This window comes from Salmo salar, chromosome ssa01 (genome assembly GCF_905237065.1).
Source record: "Salmo salar chromosome ssa01, Ssal_v3.1, whole genome shotgun sequence".
Lineage (NCBI taxonomy): Eukaryota > Metazoa > Chordata > Actinopteri > Salmoniformes > Salmonidae > Salmo > Salmo salar.
Genome location: NC_059442.1, coordinates 161,009,463 through 161,025,526, shown reverse-complemented (window position 1 = coordinate 161,025,526; position 16,064 = coordinate 161,009,463). Strand labels below are relative to the sequence as shown.

Here is a 16,064-nt window from a genome sequence, read left to right as displayed (position 1 = left end):
CCCGGGAAAAAAACTATCTTACAAATTACTTTATATTTCAGTCGACGAAAATGTGACGAGACGAGAATTCCACATGAGACTAATGGACAGTTAATTTCACGTGAACCTTTTTATCCATGTTGTCCAATCAGAAGCATGCATGCAGAATATTTCATGCAATCCTCTCATTGGCAGAATGGACATCTTTCAGTTGCACGGTCTGATTGAGCTTTTCTGGGCAGCTCTCCCACACAGCTCCCAGGAGGTCACTTCAGTCACTCGTCAATCTTTTGTACTAATGCGAAGGCAGGACACTAGACCTCTAAATAACCTCAACTAGAAACAATATTTACTCTCTCTCTTACTTTCATGTAGGCTATTTTTTATTTGATCACATCAGAAAGTCTATTTTCCAGTGTGCACTGTTATTCATTCGTCTGTTGCCGCTCTCGCTCCACAGTTGCTTTTTTCCTATGAGAAATGTTCACTATTATGAGTACAGTAATACTTCAGGCATTTTTGTAAAGCTCAAATTATCCCGTTTTCAAGGAAACCACTTATTTACCCCCTTGAGGGTTATGATGGGGAGAAAATCTGAGCTGTAAATTGTTTAATCTGTAGCCAATGCTTTATAGCCTATATGCTTATTTACGGCTGGCATTGGTTACAATCTGCCACAATGTTGCCAGCTAAGGTATACCAGGAGATAGTAGGCCTAGTTGGACAACGCTATCTGAATGTGCACATGATGGAAGTTAGAGGTAGCCTAAATATTCATTATTTAATAGAAAAAATGCACTCAGTATTATGTGACTAAAATGGCTGTGACTAAATCTAGACAACAATTCTCCAAAGTTTTAGTTGACTGAATAACTAAAACTAAAGAAGGATGAAATGGCTAAAATGTAACTAAGACTAAAACTAAACCTAAAATAGCTGACAAAATGAGCACTGTCAGAGAGCACCATGGCTGGGTGTGACTCTCTCCTCGGTCAACCAAAAACCCAGGCCCCAGCCTGCTCTGTTGTTGTCCGGCCTAGTTGCTAGTCTGAGCTCTCCTGGGCCCCGGTGTTACTCATTTTCTCTCTCTCTCTCGCTCTCCACTTTCTTGCTTTCTTCCCATCTCTCTTCCTCTCCCTCTCTCTCTCTCTCTCTCTCTCTGCACCTCTCTCTCTCGTTGTACCCCTCCACGTTTCATTTTCCCTCTTTTTCCCTCACTTCTTGCTCTATCACATAGCTCTCTCTCACTCCACCACTATTTATCTCTTTTTCTTTTTTTTTGCTCTGTCCGCTCGCTATTCCTTCTTTCTCTTCCTCTCACTTCTCTCTCCCTCCCCCTCTGTCTGTCTTTGTTCGTTTCCCCTTAGTCCCAGGGCCCTAATCCAGGGGTCCCCGACTCCCCGTGTTGGAGGGACACAGCTGAGAGAGAGAGAGAGAGGTGGCCAGGCAAAGCCCCTGCCTGCCAGCCTTCTCTCCCCCTCACCTCTTGCCCCATGCTGATCTGTGATTCCCCTGGCCTCCCTAGTATCCCCCACCCAGCCCCCTCTACCCGTTCCCCGCTGGTCCCCTTGGATCCTGCCGCTCGCTCCCTTTCACTGTTGCCCATATGTTGGGGCAGCTTCCCCCCCCCTCCCCCCAGGGCCCTGTTAACACTGCTCAGACACACACACACACACACACCCTACCCTACCCACCTCCTCAACCAAACTCCCACCACACCACCGCTGGCTTCATTTGTTGCCATTGTGTTCTTTTCTTTTTCCCACTCTTCCATTTTTTTATCCTCGCCGGTACAATCGTCTTTGATTGACCCGCTCCCCCTGTCAATGTCTCTCTCTCCTCTACTTCCTCTATCTCTCCTTCTCTCTCTCCTCTACTTCCTCTATCTCTCCTTCCTCTATCTCTCCTTCTCTCCCTCCTTTCTTTGTCCCCCTTTACACCTTAATAGATATTTTCCTTCACCTCCTTCTCTGCCCTCTGCCCTCATCTGTCTCTGATTTCTCCAGGCCATGCACTGTTATATGGTGTGGCGCAGTTAATACTTAGATTTATAGGCTCCTTTAGATGTATAAATGTTCTCTCTCTCTCCCTTCTCTCTCTCTCTCTCTGTTCTCTTTCTCTCTCCCCCAACAGGAAACTCTTCAGACAGTCCCCAAGTTCTGCTTCCCCTTCAGTGTGGACAGGTACGTTTGTTATAACACACACACACACACACACACACACACACTCCCTCCCCTCTCGTCGTTTGTAATGCCGCACAGCCGGCAGTCGTGTTCTCCGGAAGCTTTTTGGAGAGTTTAAGGTCCTAGACCCCCATAACACACACACACACCACCCCTCTAGGGAAGTAATGTGTCTCTTCAGAGTGTGATTTACCAAACCCAGCTGGTGGCTAGGCCCAAGCTCTCTCCTGTCCCCCACTTGGTTGAGAGGGAGCTACTTTTAACTATTTTATTATGGCCTATCCCCCCCCGTACAAAAGTACATTTTAGAATTTGTCTCAATAAACTAATACTAAATTATACTATAGTTAATTTGTATCTCAGACTGACAACACATACAGTATGTGACTTAAAGATGAACTATGCAGAAATCACTCAACCATTTCCTGGTTCCTAAAATTCGAATAGTTTGCCTCATTTCTGTTTATGTGCCAAAATATCAAGTATAGTGTAGAGAATCATTGTACCATCTGAACCGCTGTGAAATATATTTTGAAGAACCAAGAGTTTGAAGCTGGTGTACAAAACCCAAAGTAAAAGATACAAAACTCAAGACCGGGAAGCATAGAAAAGCGCACATAGAACTTATCTACCACTTCTTAGACTTGCTTTCACTAAGAATGACATCTATAACTAGTTGAATTTGGTTGGGTCACCCAAAAAGTTACATATTGCAGCTTTAACTCCACAGCTACACAGTAGCTTGCCCTATTCCCTAGCTTGACAGTTATCACACCTACAATAAGAGAGGTGGTTTGGTTACTTGGAAACTGAATGTTCTCAGCTCTTACACATGCACAGTCTCCACACAATATGCTACAACCTGCATCATTACAGAGAGAACACTACTCTGGTGCTAGTGTAGTCCCTGAGTGCTATCGCCATCTACAGGAGAGATGAGGAATCACACGCATGGTGACTGCAGTCACTCCAGTCAATATCAACAGGAGTGACACATACAATGGAGGAGAAGGCAGGGAGGCAGCGAGTGGGAGGAAAACTGTGTGTGTGTGTGTGTGTGTGTGTGTGAAGCTGTTTGACATTTCCTCCCGCGTCCGTCTCTTTCTCTTAACACTGGCTCTACTTGCTCATGTTGAGAAATCCATGGGTCAGAAGTAGCTTCGCTATCATCTACGCACGCGTGCACGCACGCACGCACACACACACACACACACACACACAGCCCATTATTCCGACCTCTTGTCACACGAGAGAGAGAGAGAGAGAGAGGCTGCCCACTAGGCTTCTATAGTTAGCCATGTGACACGCTGACTCAGGCCATGCCACACACCCACCCACACATCCACACACCCACCCACACATCCACACACCCACCCACACATCCACACAACCACCCACACATCCACACAGCCACCCACACATCCACACAGCCACCCACACATCCACACAGCCATCCACACAGCCACCCACACATCCACACAGCCAGCCACACAGCCACCCACACATCCACACAGCCACCGACACATCCACACAGCCACCGACACATCCACACAGCCACCCACACATCCACCCACCCACCCACACATCCACACACCCACCCACACAGCCACCCACACAGCCACCCACACATCCACACACCCACCCACATATCCACCCACCCACACATCCACACACCCACCCACACAGCAATCCACACAGCAATCCACACACCCACCCACATATCCATCCACACAGCCATTCACTACTATGGGGTGGAGCACACAGTCAAGCTTACCGTATGCTTTCCAGTGGAAAACAGTTTGCGCATATACAGTGGGGCCCGAAATTATTGACACCCTTGATAAAATGTGTAATAATGAATGTATGAAGTAAGTAATTTAAATACTGAGCTATACGTATGCAAAAAAAACATTTGGGAAATGTAATTATTTTATACTAATACAATTGCTCAGAGAAAGAGGTTTTGCAATGTGTTTTTTTCTCATAATGTTAGGGGTCAAAATTATTGACACCCCCAAAGATACTTATAAATAAAGTAGTCGAAAGTGTAGTATTTGGTCCCATATTCCTAGCACATAATGACTACAGCAAATCAAGCTTGTGACTACAAACGTGGATGCGTTTGGAGTTTGTTTAGGTTGTGTTTCAGATTATTTTGTTCCCAATAGGTGATCTGGATAATCCTGAATGAGTTGTGAATAATGATGAGTGAGAAAGTTAGAGGGTCAAAGATCATACCCCCAAGACATGCTAACCTTCACCATTACCAATAACAGGGGAGGTTAGCATGTCTTGGGGGTATGATCTTTGACCCTCTAACTTTCTCACTCATCATTATTCACAATGCATTCAGGATTATCCATAATCGTGGTAGAATCCACATGAATATAGAAGTGTTTACAATAAAAGTGACTCCAAAATGACATAATACATTATTTCATTATAATGTGAAACACAACCGAAATGAACTGCAAATGCATCCATAAGCTTGATGTAATCATTGCGTGCTAGAAATTTGGGACCAAATACAACTTTTTACTACTTCATTTATAAGAATTTTTATGGTTGTCAATCATTTTGACACCCCTACCTTTCGAGATGTTTTATTTTTTTTGTTAAACAAAATCTTTCTCTGAGCAATTGTATTAGTATAAAATAATATAATTTCCCAATTTTTTGAGCATATAATATAGCTCAGTATTTTAATAATTTACTTTATAGAGTCATTATTTCTTCATTTTTTATGAATTAGTAAAAATTTCTAAAAACCTCTTCGCTTTGCCATTATGGGGTATTGTGTGTAGATTGGTGAGGGAAAAATATATTAAATCCATCTTAGAATAAGACTGTAACGTAATAAAATGTGAAAAAAGTCAAGGGGTCTGAATACTTTCCGAATGCACTCTATGTTGGTGCGTACGACGTCTCAAGGAAGACAAACATTAATATTGCCGCTTCTTTGTAGTTATTCAAGCAAATTAAAAAAATATTTTTAGTTATTTATTATTTTACCCCTTTTTCTCCTCAATTTCGTGGTATCCAATTGGTAGTAGTTACTGACTTGTCTCATCGCTGCAACTCCCATACGGACTCGGGAGAGGCGAAGGTCGAGAGTCATGCGTCCTCCGAAACACAACCCAACCAAGCCGCACTGTTTTTTGACGCAACGCACATCCAACCTGGAAGCCAGCCGCACCAATGTGTCTGAGGAAACACCGTACACCTAGCGACCTGGTCAGCGTGCACTGCGCCCGGCCCTCCACAGGAGTCGCTAGTGCGCGATGAAACAAGGATATCCCTGCCGGCCAAACCCTCCCTAACCCGGACGACGCTGGGTCAATTATGCGTCGCCCCATGAGCCTACCGGTCGCGGCCGGCTGCGGCAGAGCCTGGGCTCAAACCCAGAGTCTCTGGTGGCACAGCTAGCACTGCGATGCAGTGCCTTAGACCACTGCGCCACCCGGGAGGCCCCATTCAAGCTAATTTTTAAGGGAGTATGCAAGGCACAGACATTCACTTCACCTAGGAGCAAACCTAACCTACTATGCGGACGCCTTCAGCCAGCAACCCTCCTAAATGGACTGTTGCCCCTAGGTACTTTACCTACGATGCTAATACTGATAATGATGATAACACTAGCAATAATAATGACACCTTTATACAGAAAGCACTTTAAAGGGCACGACTTCGTGTTAAACGAGAAGCCATGTCTGAAAATGCTTCTTTCTTTCTCTCCTCCTGCTCGAATTCCTTCTCTCTCTCTACCTCCCCTTCTTTCTAGGCCAGATTAATGTTGAAAGGACTTTTGATGTAAAAACTGCTTTATGGATAAATTTGATTGACTGGTTGCTTCCCATCCTCTCTGTGTGATGCAGTCTGTCGGTGAGCCAAGTGGGCCAGAACTTCACCTTCGTTCTGACGGACATCGAGAGCAAGCAGCGCTTCGGCTTCTGCCGCCTCTCCTCGGGGGCCCACAGCTGCTACTGCATCCTCAGGTGAGACCCCTTTGTGTGTGTGTGTGTGTGTGTGTGTGTGTGTGTGTGTGTGTGTGTGTGTGTGTGTGTGTGTGTGTGTGTGTGTGTGTGTGTGTGTGTGTGTGTGTGTGTGTGTGTGTGTTTGAGAGAGAGAGAGAGTTTCCTATATGCCCGGCGTACCACACGGTACAGTGTCGGCACCATTGAACTTGGATTTTTACATTTTAGTCATTTAGCAAACGCTCTTATCCAGCGACTTACAGGAGCAATTAATACAACAGAGAATTGTGTGTTTGGGAGGGGGGCATCATAATGCATTATACATGTTGTTTTTAAGTCAGTTGTTACTATTCTAAAGTTGGATATTCTGCATCATCATAGCAGAGAAAAAGCAAAGGGACAGAGATAGCCAAGTAGCATTGGAAAAAGTGGAGCTACAGGACAGGACAGGTTAGAACAGAACAGGTTATGACAGGACAGAACATGTTAAAACAGGACAGATTAGGACAGGGCATGTTAGGATGGGACATGTTAGAACAAGACAGATTAACAAGACAGATGTTAGGAAAGGACGGGTTAGGACTGGTTAGGACAGGTTAGGAAAGGACAGAACAGGACAGGTTCGGTTAGGACAGGACAAGCATTACAGAGGGTCCTATGGACTCTTAAATCTGAGTAGTGACTGTAGCTTCACCAGTGGCTTTTCCCATTCTCTGTGGGCAGAAGTCAGGCCGTGTTCTCTGTTCATACACACCACACACACACACACACACACACACACACACACACACACACACACACACACACACACACACACACACACACACACTCACTCACTCTCTATTGCAAACATTCTCTCAAACACATACTGAATGCAAGATCACCCTACGTTCTACCAAGTCATCCTCTGTTGACCACCAATGGGCAGTGGTCTAAGGCACTGCATCTTAGTGCTAGAGGTGTCACTACAGACACCCTGGTTAGAATCCAGGCTGTATCACAACCGGCGTGATTGGGAGTCCCATAGGGCGGCACTCAATTGGCCCAGCGTTGTCCGGGTTTGGCCGGTGTAGGCCGTCATTGTAAATAAGAATTTGTTCTTAACCTCTTGGGGCTAGGTGGGACGCTAGCGTGCCACCCGTGGTGCACTCCATCAACAGCAGGTGCATTTCAAGAGCGGCAAATTTGAATCCAAATAAATGTCAAAATTCAAATTTTTCAAAAATACAACTATTTTACACCATTTGAAAGATAAACATCTCCTTAATCTAACCACGTTTTACGATTTCAAAAAGGTTTTACGGCGAAAGCATAAATTTAGAGTATGTTAGGACAGTACATTTACAAGAGTTGTGTGTAATGTTTTGTCAAGTCAAAGACAGGGTCACCAAAACCATAAAACCAGCTAAAATGATGCACTAACCTTTTACAATCTCCATCAGATGACACTCCTAGGACATTATGTTAGACAATGCATGCATTTTTAGTTCTATCAAGTTCATATTTATATCCAAAAACAGCGTTTTACTATGGCATTGATGTTGAGGAAATCGTTTCCCTCCAATAACCGGCAGTCAAGTCAGCGTAACAAATTAAATAATTAAAATTAGAAAACATTGGTAAAATATTATATTGTCATTTAAAGAATTATAGATTTACATCTCTTGAACGCAATCAACTTGCCAGATTTAAAAATAACCTTACTGGGAAATCACACTTTGCAATAATCTGAGCACTGCGCCCAGAAAAATACGAGTTGCGATACAGACTAGACGTCATGTTGGGGAGATCTAAAATCGAAAATACTATGTAAATAATCCATTACCTTTGATTCTCTTCATCAGATGTCACTTCCAGGTATCACAGGTCCATAACGAATGTAGTTTTGTTCAAAAAAGCTCATCATTTATGTCCAAAAATCTCCGTCTCGTTAGCACATGATGTAAGCCAGCCGGACTTCTCGTCATGAACGAGGGGAAAAAATATATTTCCGTTCGTTCAAACATGTCAAACGTTGTATAGCATAAATCATTAGGGCCTTTTTTAACCAGAACATGAATAATATTCAAGGTGGACGAATGCATACTCTTTTATAACGTATTGGAACGAGGGTACCCAACATGAACTCGCGTGCCAGGTGTCTAATGGGACATCATCGTTCCATGGCTCTTGTTCGGTCAGATCTCCCTCCAGAAGACTCAAAACACTTTGTAAAGGCTGGTGACATCTAGTGGAAGCAATAGGAAGTGCCAAAATATTCCTAAACCCCTGTGTTTTTCAATGGGATAGGTTTAAAGTCAATACAACACATCAGGTATCCACTTCCTGTCAGAAAATGTCTCAGGGTTTTGCCTGCCAAATGAGTTCTGTTATACTCACAGACACCATTCAAACAGTTTTGGAAACTTTAGAGTGTTTTCTATCCATATATAATAAGTATATGCATATTCTAGTTACTGGGTAGGATTAGTAACCAGATTAAATCGGGTAAATTTTTTTTATCCAGACGTGCAAATGCTGCCCCCTAGACCCAACAGGTTAACTGACTTATCTAGTTAAGTAAATAGCGCATGATTCGCGGATGGCCATTTGGCCTCTGTCTTGGTGGGGGGTGGTGAGTCTAGAGGGAAGCGACCCTGTGTCTTGGTGGGGGGTGGTGAGTCTAGAGGGAAGTGACCCTGGGTCTTGGTGGGGGGTGGTGAGTCTAGAGGGAAGTGATCCTGGGTCTTGGTGAGGGGTGGTGAGTCTAGAGGGAAGTAACAACACGTCAAGACCTGAGGATGTGGCCTGATTGTTAGTGTGTTTGCACACACGCCTGTGTGTGCTAGTTTTATCGGTGTGTGTGTGTTTTAGTTATTATTATCATTTTTGGGGGGGCTCATCCACCACCCCCCTCCCACCACCCCCTCTCTTCAGAAGACAAAAATAAACTTTGTTTTTACATCCTTTTCTTTTGTTGTTACATGTCCATTCTACACACATTTTACAGTAGTTAAATAGCAACAATAAAGTAATTTGGTACATTTCATATACAGTCGTGGCCAAAAGTTTTGAGAATGACACAAATATTAATTTCCACAAAGTTTGCTGCTTCAGTGTCTTTAGATATTTTTGTCAGATGTTACTATGGGATACTGAAGTATAATTACAAGCATTTCATAAGTGTCAAAGGCTTTTATAGACAATTACATGAAGTTGATGCATAGAGTCAATATTTTCAGTGTTGACCCTTCTTTTTCAAGACCTCTGCAATCCGCCCTGACATGCTGTCAATTAACTTCTGGGCCACATCCTGACTGATGGCAGCCCATTCTTGCATAATCAATGCTTGGAGTTTGTCAGAATTTGTGGGGTTTTGTTTGTCCACCCGCCTCTTGAGGATTGACCACATGTTCTCAATGGGATTAAGGTCTGGGGAGTTTCCTGGCCATGGACCCAAAATATCGATGTTTTCTTCCCCGAGCCACTTAGTTATCACTTTTGCCTTATGGCAAGGTGCTCCATCATGCTGGAAAAGGCATTGTTTGTCACCAAACTGTTCCTGGATGATTCGGAGAAGTTGCTCTCGGAGGATTCGTTGGTACCATTCTTTATTCATGGCTGTGTTCTTAGGCAAAATTGTGAGTGAGCCCACTCCCTTGGCTGAGAAGCAACCCCACACATTAATGGTCTCAGGATGCTTTACTGTTGGCATGACACAGGACTGATGGTAGCGCTCACATTGTCTTCTCCGGACAAGCTTTTTTCCGGATGCCCCAAACATTTGGAAAGGGGATTCATCAGAGAAAATGACTTTACCCCAGTCCTCAGCAGTCCAATCCCTGTACCTTTTGCAGAATATCAGTCTGTCCCTGATGTTTTTCCTGGAGAGAAGTGGCTTCTTTGCTGCCCTTCTTGACACCAGGTCATCCTCCAAAAGTCTTTGCCTCACTCACACCTGCCTGCTGCCATTCCTGAGCAAGCTTTGTACTGGTGGTGCCCCGATCCTGCAGCTGAATAAACTTTAGGAGACGGTCCTGGCGCTTGCTGGGCTTTCTTGGGCGCCCTGAAGCCTTCTTCACAACAATTGAACCGCTCTCCTTGAAGGTCTTGATGATCCGATAAATTGTTGATTTAGGTGCAATCTTACTGGCAGCAATATTCTTGCCTGTGAAGCCCTTTTTGTGCAAAGCAATGATGACGGCATTTGTTTCCTTCCAGGTAACCATGGTTGACAGAGGAAGAACAATAATTCCAAGCACCACCCTCCTTTTGAAGCTTCCAGTCTGTTATTCGAACTCAATCAGCATTACCAAGTGATCTCTAGCCTTGTCCTCGTCAACACTCACACCTGTGTTAACGAGAGAATCACTGACATGATGTCAGCTGGTCCTTTTGTGGCAGGGCTGAAATGGAGTGGAAATGTTTTTGGGGGATTCAGTTCATTTGCATGGCAAATAGGAACTTTGCAATTAATTGAAATTCATCTGATCACTCTTCATAACATTCTGGAGTATATGCAAATTGCCATCATACAAACTGAGGCAGCAGACTTTGTGAAAATTAATATTTGTGTCTTTCTCAAAACCTTTGGCCATGACTGTACATTACATCTACAGTGGGGGGAAAAAGTATTTGATCCCCTGCTGATTTTGTACGTTTGCCCACTGACAAAGAAATGATCAGTCTATAATTTTAATGGTAGGTTTATTTGAACAGTGAGCGACAGAATAACAACACAAATATCCAGAAAAACGCATGTCAAAAATGTTATAAATTGATTTGCATTTTAATGAGAGAAATAAGTATTTGACCCCCTTTCAATCAGAAAGTTTTCTGGGTCCTAGGTGTCTTTTATACAGGTAACGAGCTGAGATTAGGAGCACACTCTTAAAGGGAGTGCTCCTAACCGCAGCTTGTTACTTGTATAAAAGACACCTGTCCACAGAAGCAATCAATCAATCAGATTCCAAACTCTCCACCATGGCCAAGACCAAAGAGCTCTCCAAGGATGTCAGGGACAAGATTGTAGACCTACACAAGGCTGGAATGGGCTACAAGACCATCGCCAAGCAGCTTGGTGAGAAGGTGACAACAGTTGGTGCGATTATTCGCAAATGGAAGAAACACAAAAGAACTGTCAATATCCCTCGGCCTGGGTCTCCATGCAAGATCTCACCTCGTGGAGTTGCAATGATCATGACAACGGTGAGGAATCAGCCCAGAACTACACAGGAGGATCTTGTCAATGATCTCAAGGCAGCTGGGACCATAGTCACCAAGAAAACAATTGGTAACACACTACGCCGTGAAGGACTGAAATCCTGCAGTGCCCGCAAGGTCCCCCTGCTCAAGAATACATATACAGTGCCTTGCGAAAGTATTTGGCCCCCTTGAACTTTTCGACCTTTTGCCACATTTCAGGCTTCAAACATAAAGATATAAAACTGTAATTTTTTGTGAAGAATCAACAACAAGTGGGACACAATCATGAAGTGGAACGAAATTTATTGGATATTTCAAACTTTTTTAACAAATAAAAAACTGAAAAATTGGGCGTGAAAAATTATTCAGCCCCTTTACTTTCAGTGCAGCAAACTCTCTCCAGAAGTTCAGTGAGGATCTCTGAATGATCCAATGTTGACTTAAATGACTAATGATGATAAATAGAATCCACCTGTGTGTAATCAAGTCTCCGTATAAATGCACCTGCACTGTGATAGTCTCAGAGGTCCGTTTAAAGCGCAGAGAGCATCATGAAGAACAAGGAACACACCAGGCAGGTCCGAGATACTCTTGTGGAGAAGTTTAAAGCCGGATTTGGATACAAAAAGATTTCCCAAGCTTTAAACATCCCAAGGAGCACTGTGCAAGCGATAATATTGAAATGGAAGGAGTATCAGACCACTGCAAATCTACGAAGACCCAGCCGTCCCTCTAAACTTTCAGCTCATACAAGGAGAATAGTGATCAGAGATGCAGCCAGGAGGCCCATGATCACTCTGGATGAACTGCAGAGATCTACAGCTGAGGTGGGAGACTCTGTCCATAGGACAACAATCAGTCGTATACTGCACAAATCTGGCCTTTATGGAAGAGTGGCAAGAAGAAAGCCATTTCTTAAAGATATCCATAAAAAGTGTTGTTTAAAGTTTGCCACTAGCCACCTGGGAGACACACCAAACATGTGGAAGAAGGTGCTCTGGTCAGATGAAACCAAAATCGAACTTTTTGGCAACAATGCAAAACGTTATGTTTGGCGTAAAAGCAACACAGCTCATCACCCTGAACACACCATCCCCACTGTCAAACATGGTGGTGGCAGCATCATGGTTTGGGCCTGCTTTTCTTCAGCAGGGGCAGGGAAGATGGTTCAAATTGATGGGAAGATGGATGGAGCCAAATACAGGACCATTCTGGAAGAAAACCTGATGGAGTCTGCAAAAGACCTGAGACTGGGATGGAGATTTCTCTTCCAACAAGACAATGATCCAAAACATAAAGCAAAATCTACAATGGAATGGTTCACAAATAAACATATCCAGGTGTTAGAATGGCCAAGTCAAAGTCCAGACCTGAATCCAATCGATAATCTGTGGAAAGAACTGAAAACTGCTGTTCACAAATGCTCTCCATCCAACCTCACTGAGCTCGAGCTGTTTTGCAAGGAGGAATGGGCAAAAATGTCAGTCTCTCGATGTGCAAAACTGATAGAGACATACCCCAAGCGACTTACAGCTGTAATCGCAGCGAAAGGTGGCGCTACAAAGTATTAACTTAAGGGGGCTGAATAATTTTGCACTGCCAATGCTTCAGTTTTTTATTTGTTAAAAAAGTTTGAAATATCCAATAAATTTCGTTCCACTTCATAATTGTGTCCCACTTGTTGTTGATTCTTCACAAAAAATTACAGTTTTATATCTTTATGTTTGAAGCCTGAAATGTGGCAAAAGGTCGAAAAGTTCAAGGGGGCCGAATACTTTCGCAAGGCACTGTACATGCCCGTCTGAAGTTTGCCAATGAACATCTGAATGATTCAGAGGACAACTGGGTGAAAGTGCTGTGGTCAGATGAGACCAAAATGGAGCTCTTTGGCATCAACTCAATTTGCCGTGTTTGGAGGAGGAGGAATGCTGCCTATGACCCCAAGAACACCATCTCCACCGTCAAACATGGAGGTGGAAACATTATGCTTTGGGGGTGTTTTTCTGCTAAGGGGACAGGACAACTTCACCACATCAAAGGGACGATGGACGGGGCCATGTATCGTCAAATCTTGGGTGAGAACCTCAGCCAGGGCATTGAAAATGGGTCGTGGATGGGTATTCCAGCATGACAATTACCCAAAACACACGGCCAAGGCAACAAAGGAGTGGCTCAAGAAGAAGCACATTAAGGTCCTGGAGTGTCCTAGCCAGTCTCCAGACCTTAATCCCATAGAAATTCTGTGGAGGGAGCTGAAGGTTCGAGTTGCCAAACGTCAGCCTCGAAACCTTAATGACTTGGAGAAGATCTGCAAAGAGGAGTGGGACAAAATCCCTCCTGAGATGTGTGCAAACCTGGTGGCCAACTACAAGAAACGTCTGACCTCTGTGATTGCCAACAAGGGTTTTGCCACCAAGTACTAAGTCATGTTTTGCAGAGGGGTCAAATACTTATTTCCCTCATTAAAATGCAAATCATTTTATAACATTTCTGACATGTGTTTTTCAGGATTTTTTTGATGTTATTCTGTGTCTCACTGTTCAAATAAACCTACCATTAAAATGATAGACTGATCATTTCTTTGTAAGTGGGCAAACATACAAAATCAGATGGGGATCAAATACTCCCCCCCACTGTAGATGGATAGTACTGATACATTATTCAGTCATAACTATTATAGAAGATGAGCTTTGTGTGTGTGTGTGTGTGTGACCTGAGAATAGGGCCTGATTGTGTGTGTGTGTGTGTGTGCGTGTGCATGTTTGCACATGCCCCTGTGTGTGTTAGAAAGAGTAAGGGAGTGTGTATTTATGTGTATCTAGTTTTATCTGTGTGGGTGTGTGTATGCACGCATGTCACTCTGATGGAGCAGCAGCTGTAGTATCTCCACTGGTTAGAGAGCCAAGCCACCACCGCTTTGGGCAAAGGCCGGAAAACGTTCCCGGATATCCCATCACTCGGGTGCTTTGAAATCCGACCACTCCAACCTCAATGTTTTGTCTCTGACTAGTAATTCCTTGGTGGTCCAGTGGCCACCCCTTCCCCTCTCTACTGATTTCTGTCTCTGTGTATGCTGGAAGAAGTACCTGGATCAGTAAGGGGTATATGTGTTGTTCAAAAACTAGGGACTATTTTGACTCCATTATTTATATTTTTGAAGGTGGATAAAATATTAATGTTGACAAAAATCATTACAGTAATGTGAGAATCCGTTGCTCTCTTTCAGTTTCGGAGCTATTTCTCTCTTTCTTTTTCTCTTGATTGATATCTGCCGTTCTATTTTTATCTTCAACTCTTTTCATCCCCCCTTCTTATCTCTTTCTCTCTCCTCCCTTCTCTCTCTGTCTCGCCCCCTCTCTCTCTCCTTCTCTGTCTCTCCCTCTCTGTCTCTCTCTCTCTCTCTCTTTCTGTCTCTCTGTCTCTCTTCCTCCTGTCAATGTCCACAGCTAATCTAACCAGTCTCAAACGCAGGATGCACATACAGTAGTCAGACTAGAGGCATGTACACAGAACAAAAATACAAACGCAACATGCAACAATCTCAAAGATTTTACTGAGTTACAGTTCTTATAAGGACCACTCAATTAGGCCCTAATCTATGGATTTGACATGACTGGGAATACCGATATGCATCTGTTGGTCATATATACCTTAAATAAAAGGTAGGGGCATGGATCAGAAAACCAGTCAGTATCTCGTCTGACCACCATTTGCCTCATGCTGCGCGACACATCTACTTCGCATAGAGTTGATCAGGCTGTTGATTGTGGCCTGTGGAATGTTGTGCCACTCCTTTTTAATGGCTGTGCGAAGTTTCTGGATATTGGCGGGAACTGGAACACCCTGTCTTACACGTCGATTCAGAGCATCCCAAACATGCTCAATGTTTAACATGTCTGGTGAGTATGCAGGCCATGGAAGAGGTACATTTTCAGCTTCCAGGAATTGTGTACAGATCCTTGCGACATAGGGCTGTGCATTATCATGCTGAAACATGAGGTGATGGCGGCGGTAGAATGGCACAACAATGGGCCTTAGGATTTTGTCACGGTATCTCTGTGCATTTAAATTGCCATCGATAAAATTAAATTGGGTTCATTGTCCATAGCTGATGCCTGCCCATACCATAAACCCACCGCCACCATGGGGCACTCTGTTCACAACTTTGACATCAGCAAACAGCTCGCCCACACGACGCCATACACGTGGTCTGTGGTTGTGATGCCGGTTGGACGTACTGCCAAATTCTCTAAACGACGTTTGGTAGAGAAATTAACATTAAATTCATTGGCAACAGCTCTGGTGGACATTCCTGTGGTCAGCATGCCAATTGCACGCTCCCTTCAAAACTTGAGACATCTGTGACATTGTGTTCTGTGACAAAACTGCACATTTTAGTGTTGCCTTTTATTGTCCCCAGCACAAGGTGCACCTGTGTAATGATCATGCTGTTTAATCAGCTTCTTGATATGCCACACCTGTCAGGTGGATGGATTATCTTGGCAAAGGAGAAATGCTTACTTACAGGGATTTAAACGAATTAGTGCACAACATTTTAGAGAAATAAGCATTTTGTGCATATGGAACATTTATCTGATCTTTTATTTCAGCTCATGAATCATAGGACTAACACTTTACATGCGTTTATATTGTTCAGTGTATTTCGAGAGTAGGGAAATTTAAATTTCTGCTTTATGATGTATTTACATGACACTTCAACATTCTATGGCAGCCATGTTAGCTC

General features: G+C 43.7%; 1 protein-coding gene across 5 annotated transcripts in view; it reads left to right on the top strand.

The window, feature by feature from the left end:
* Window positions 1–16,064, top strand: part of dennd1a (DENN/MADD domain containing 1A) — a 146,409-nt gene that overhangs the window by 54,896 nt on the left and 75,449 nt on the right. For all 5 annotated transcript variants that reach the window (XM_014143465.2, XM_014143472.2, XM_014143479.2 and 2 more), the window contains exons 4-5: window positions 2,113–2,162; window positions 6,038–6,157. In XM_014143465.2, the coding sequence (XP_013998940.1) occupies window positions 2,113–2,162; window positions 6,038–6,157 (170 nt within the window). The remainder of the gene's footprint in view (window positions 1–2,112; window positions 2,163–6,037; window positions 6,158–16,064) is intronic.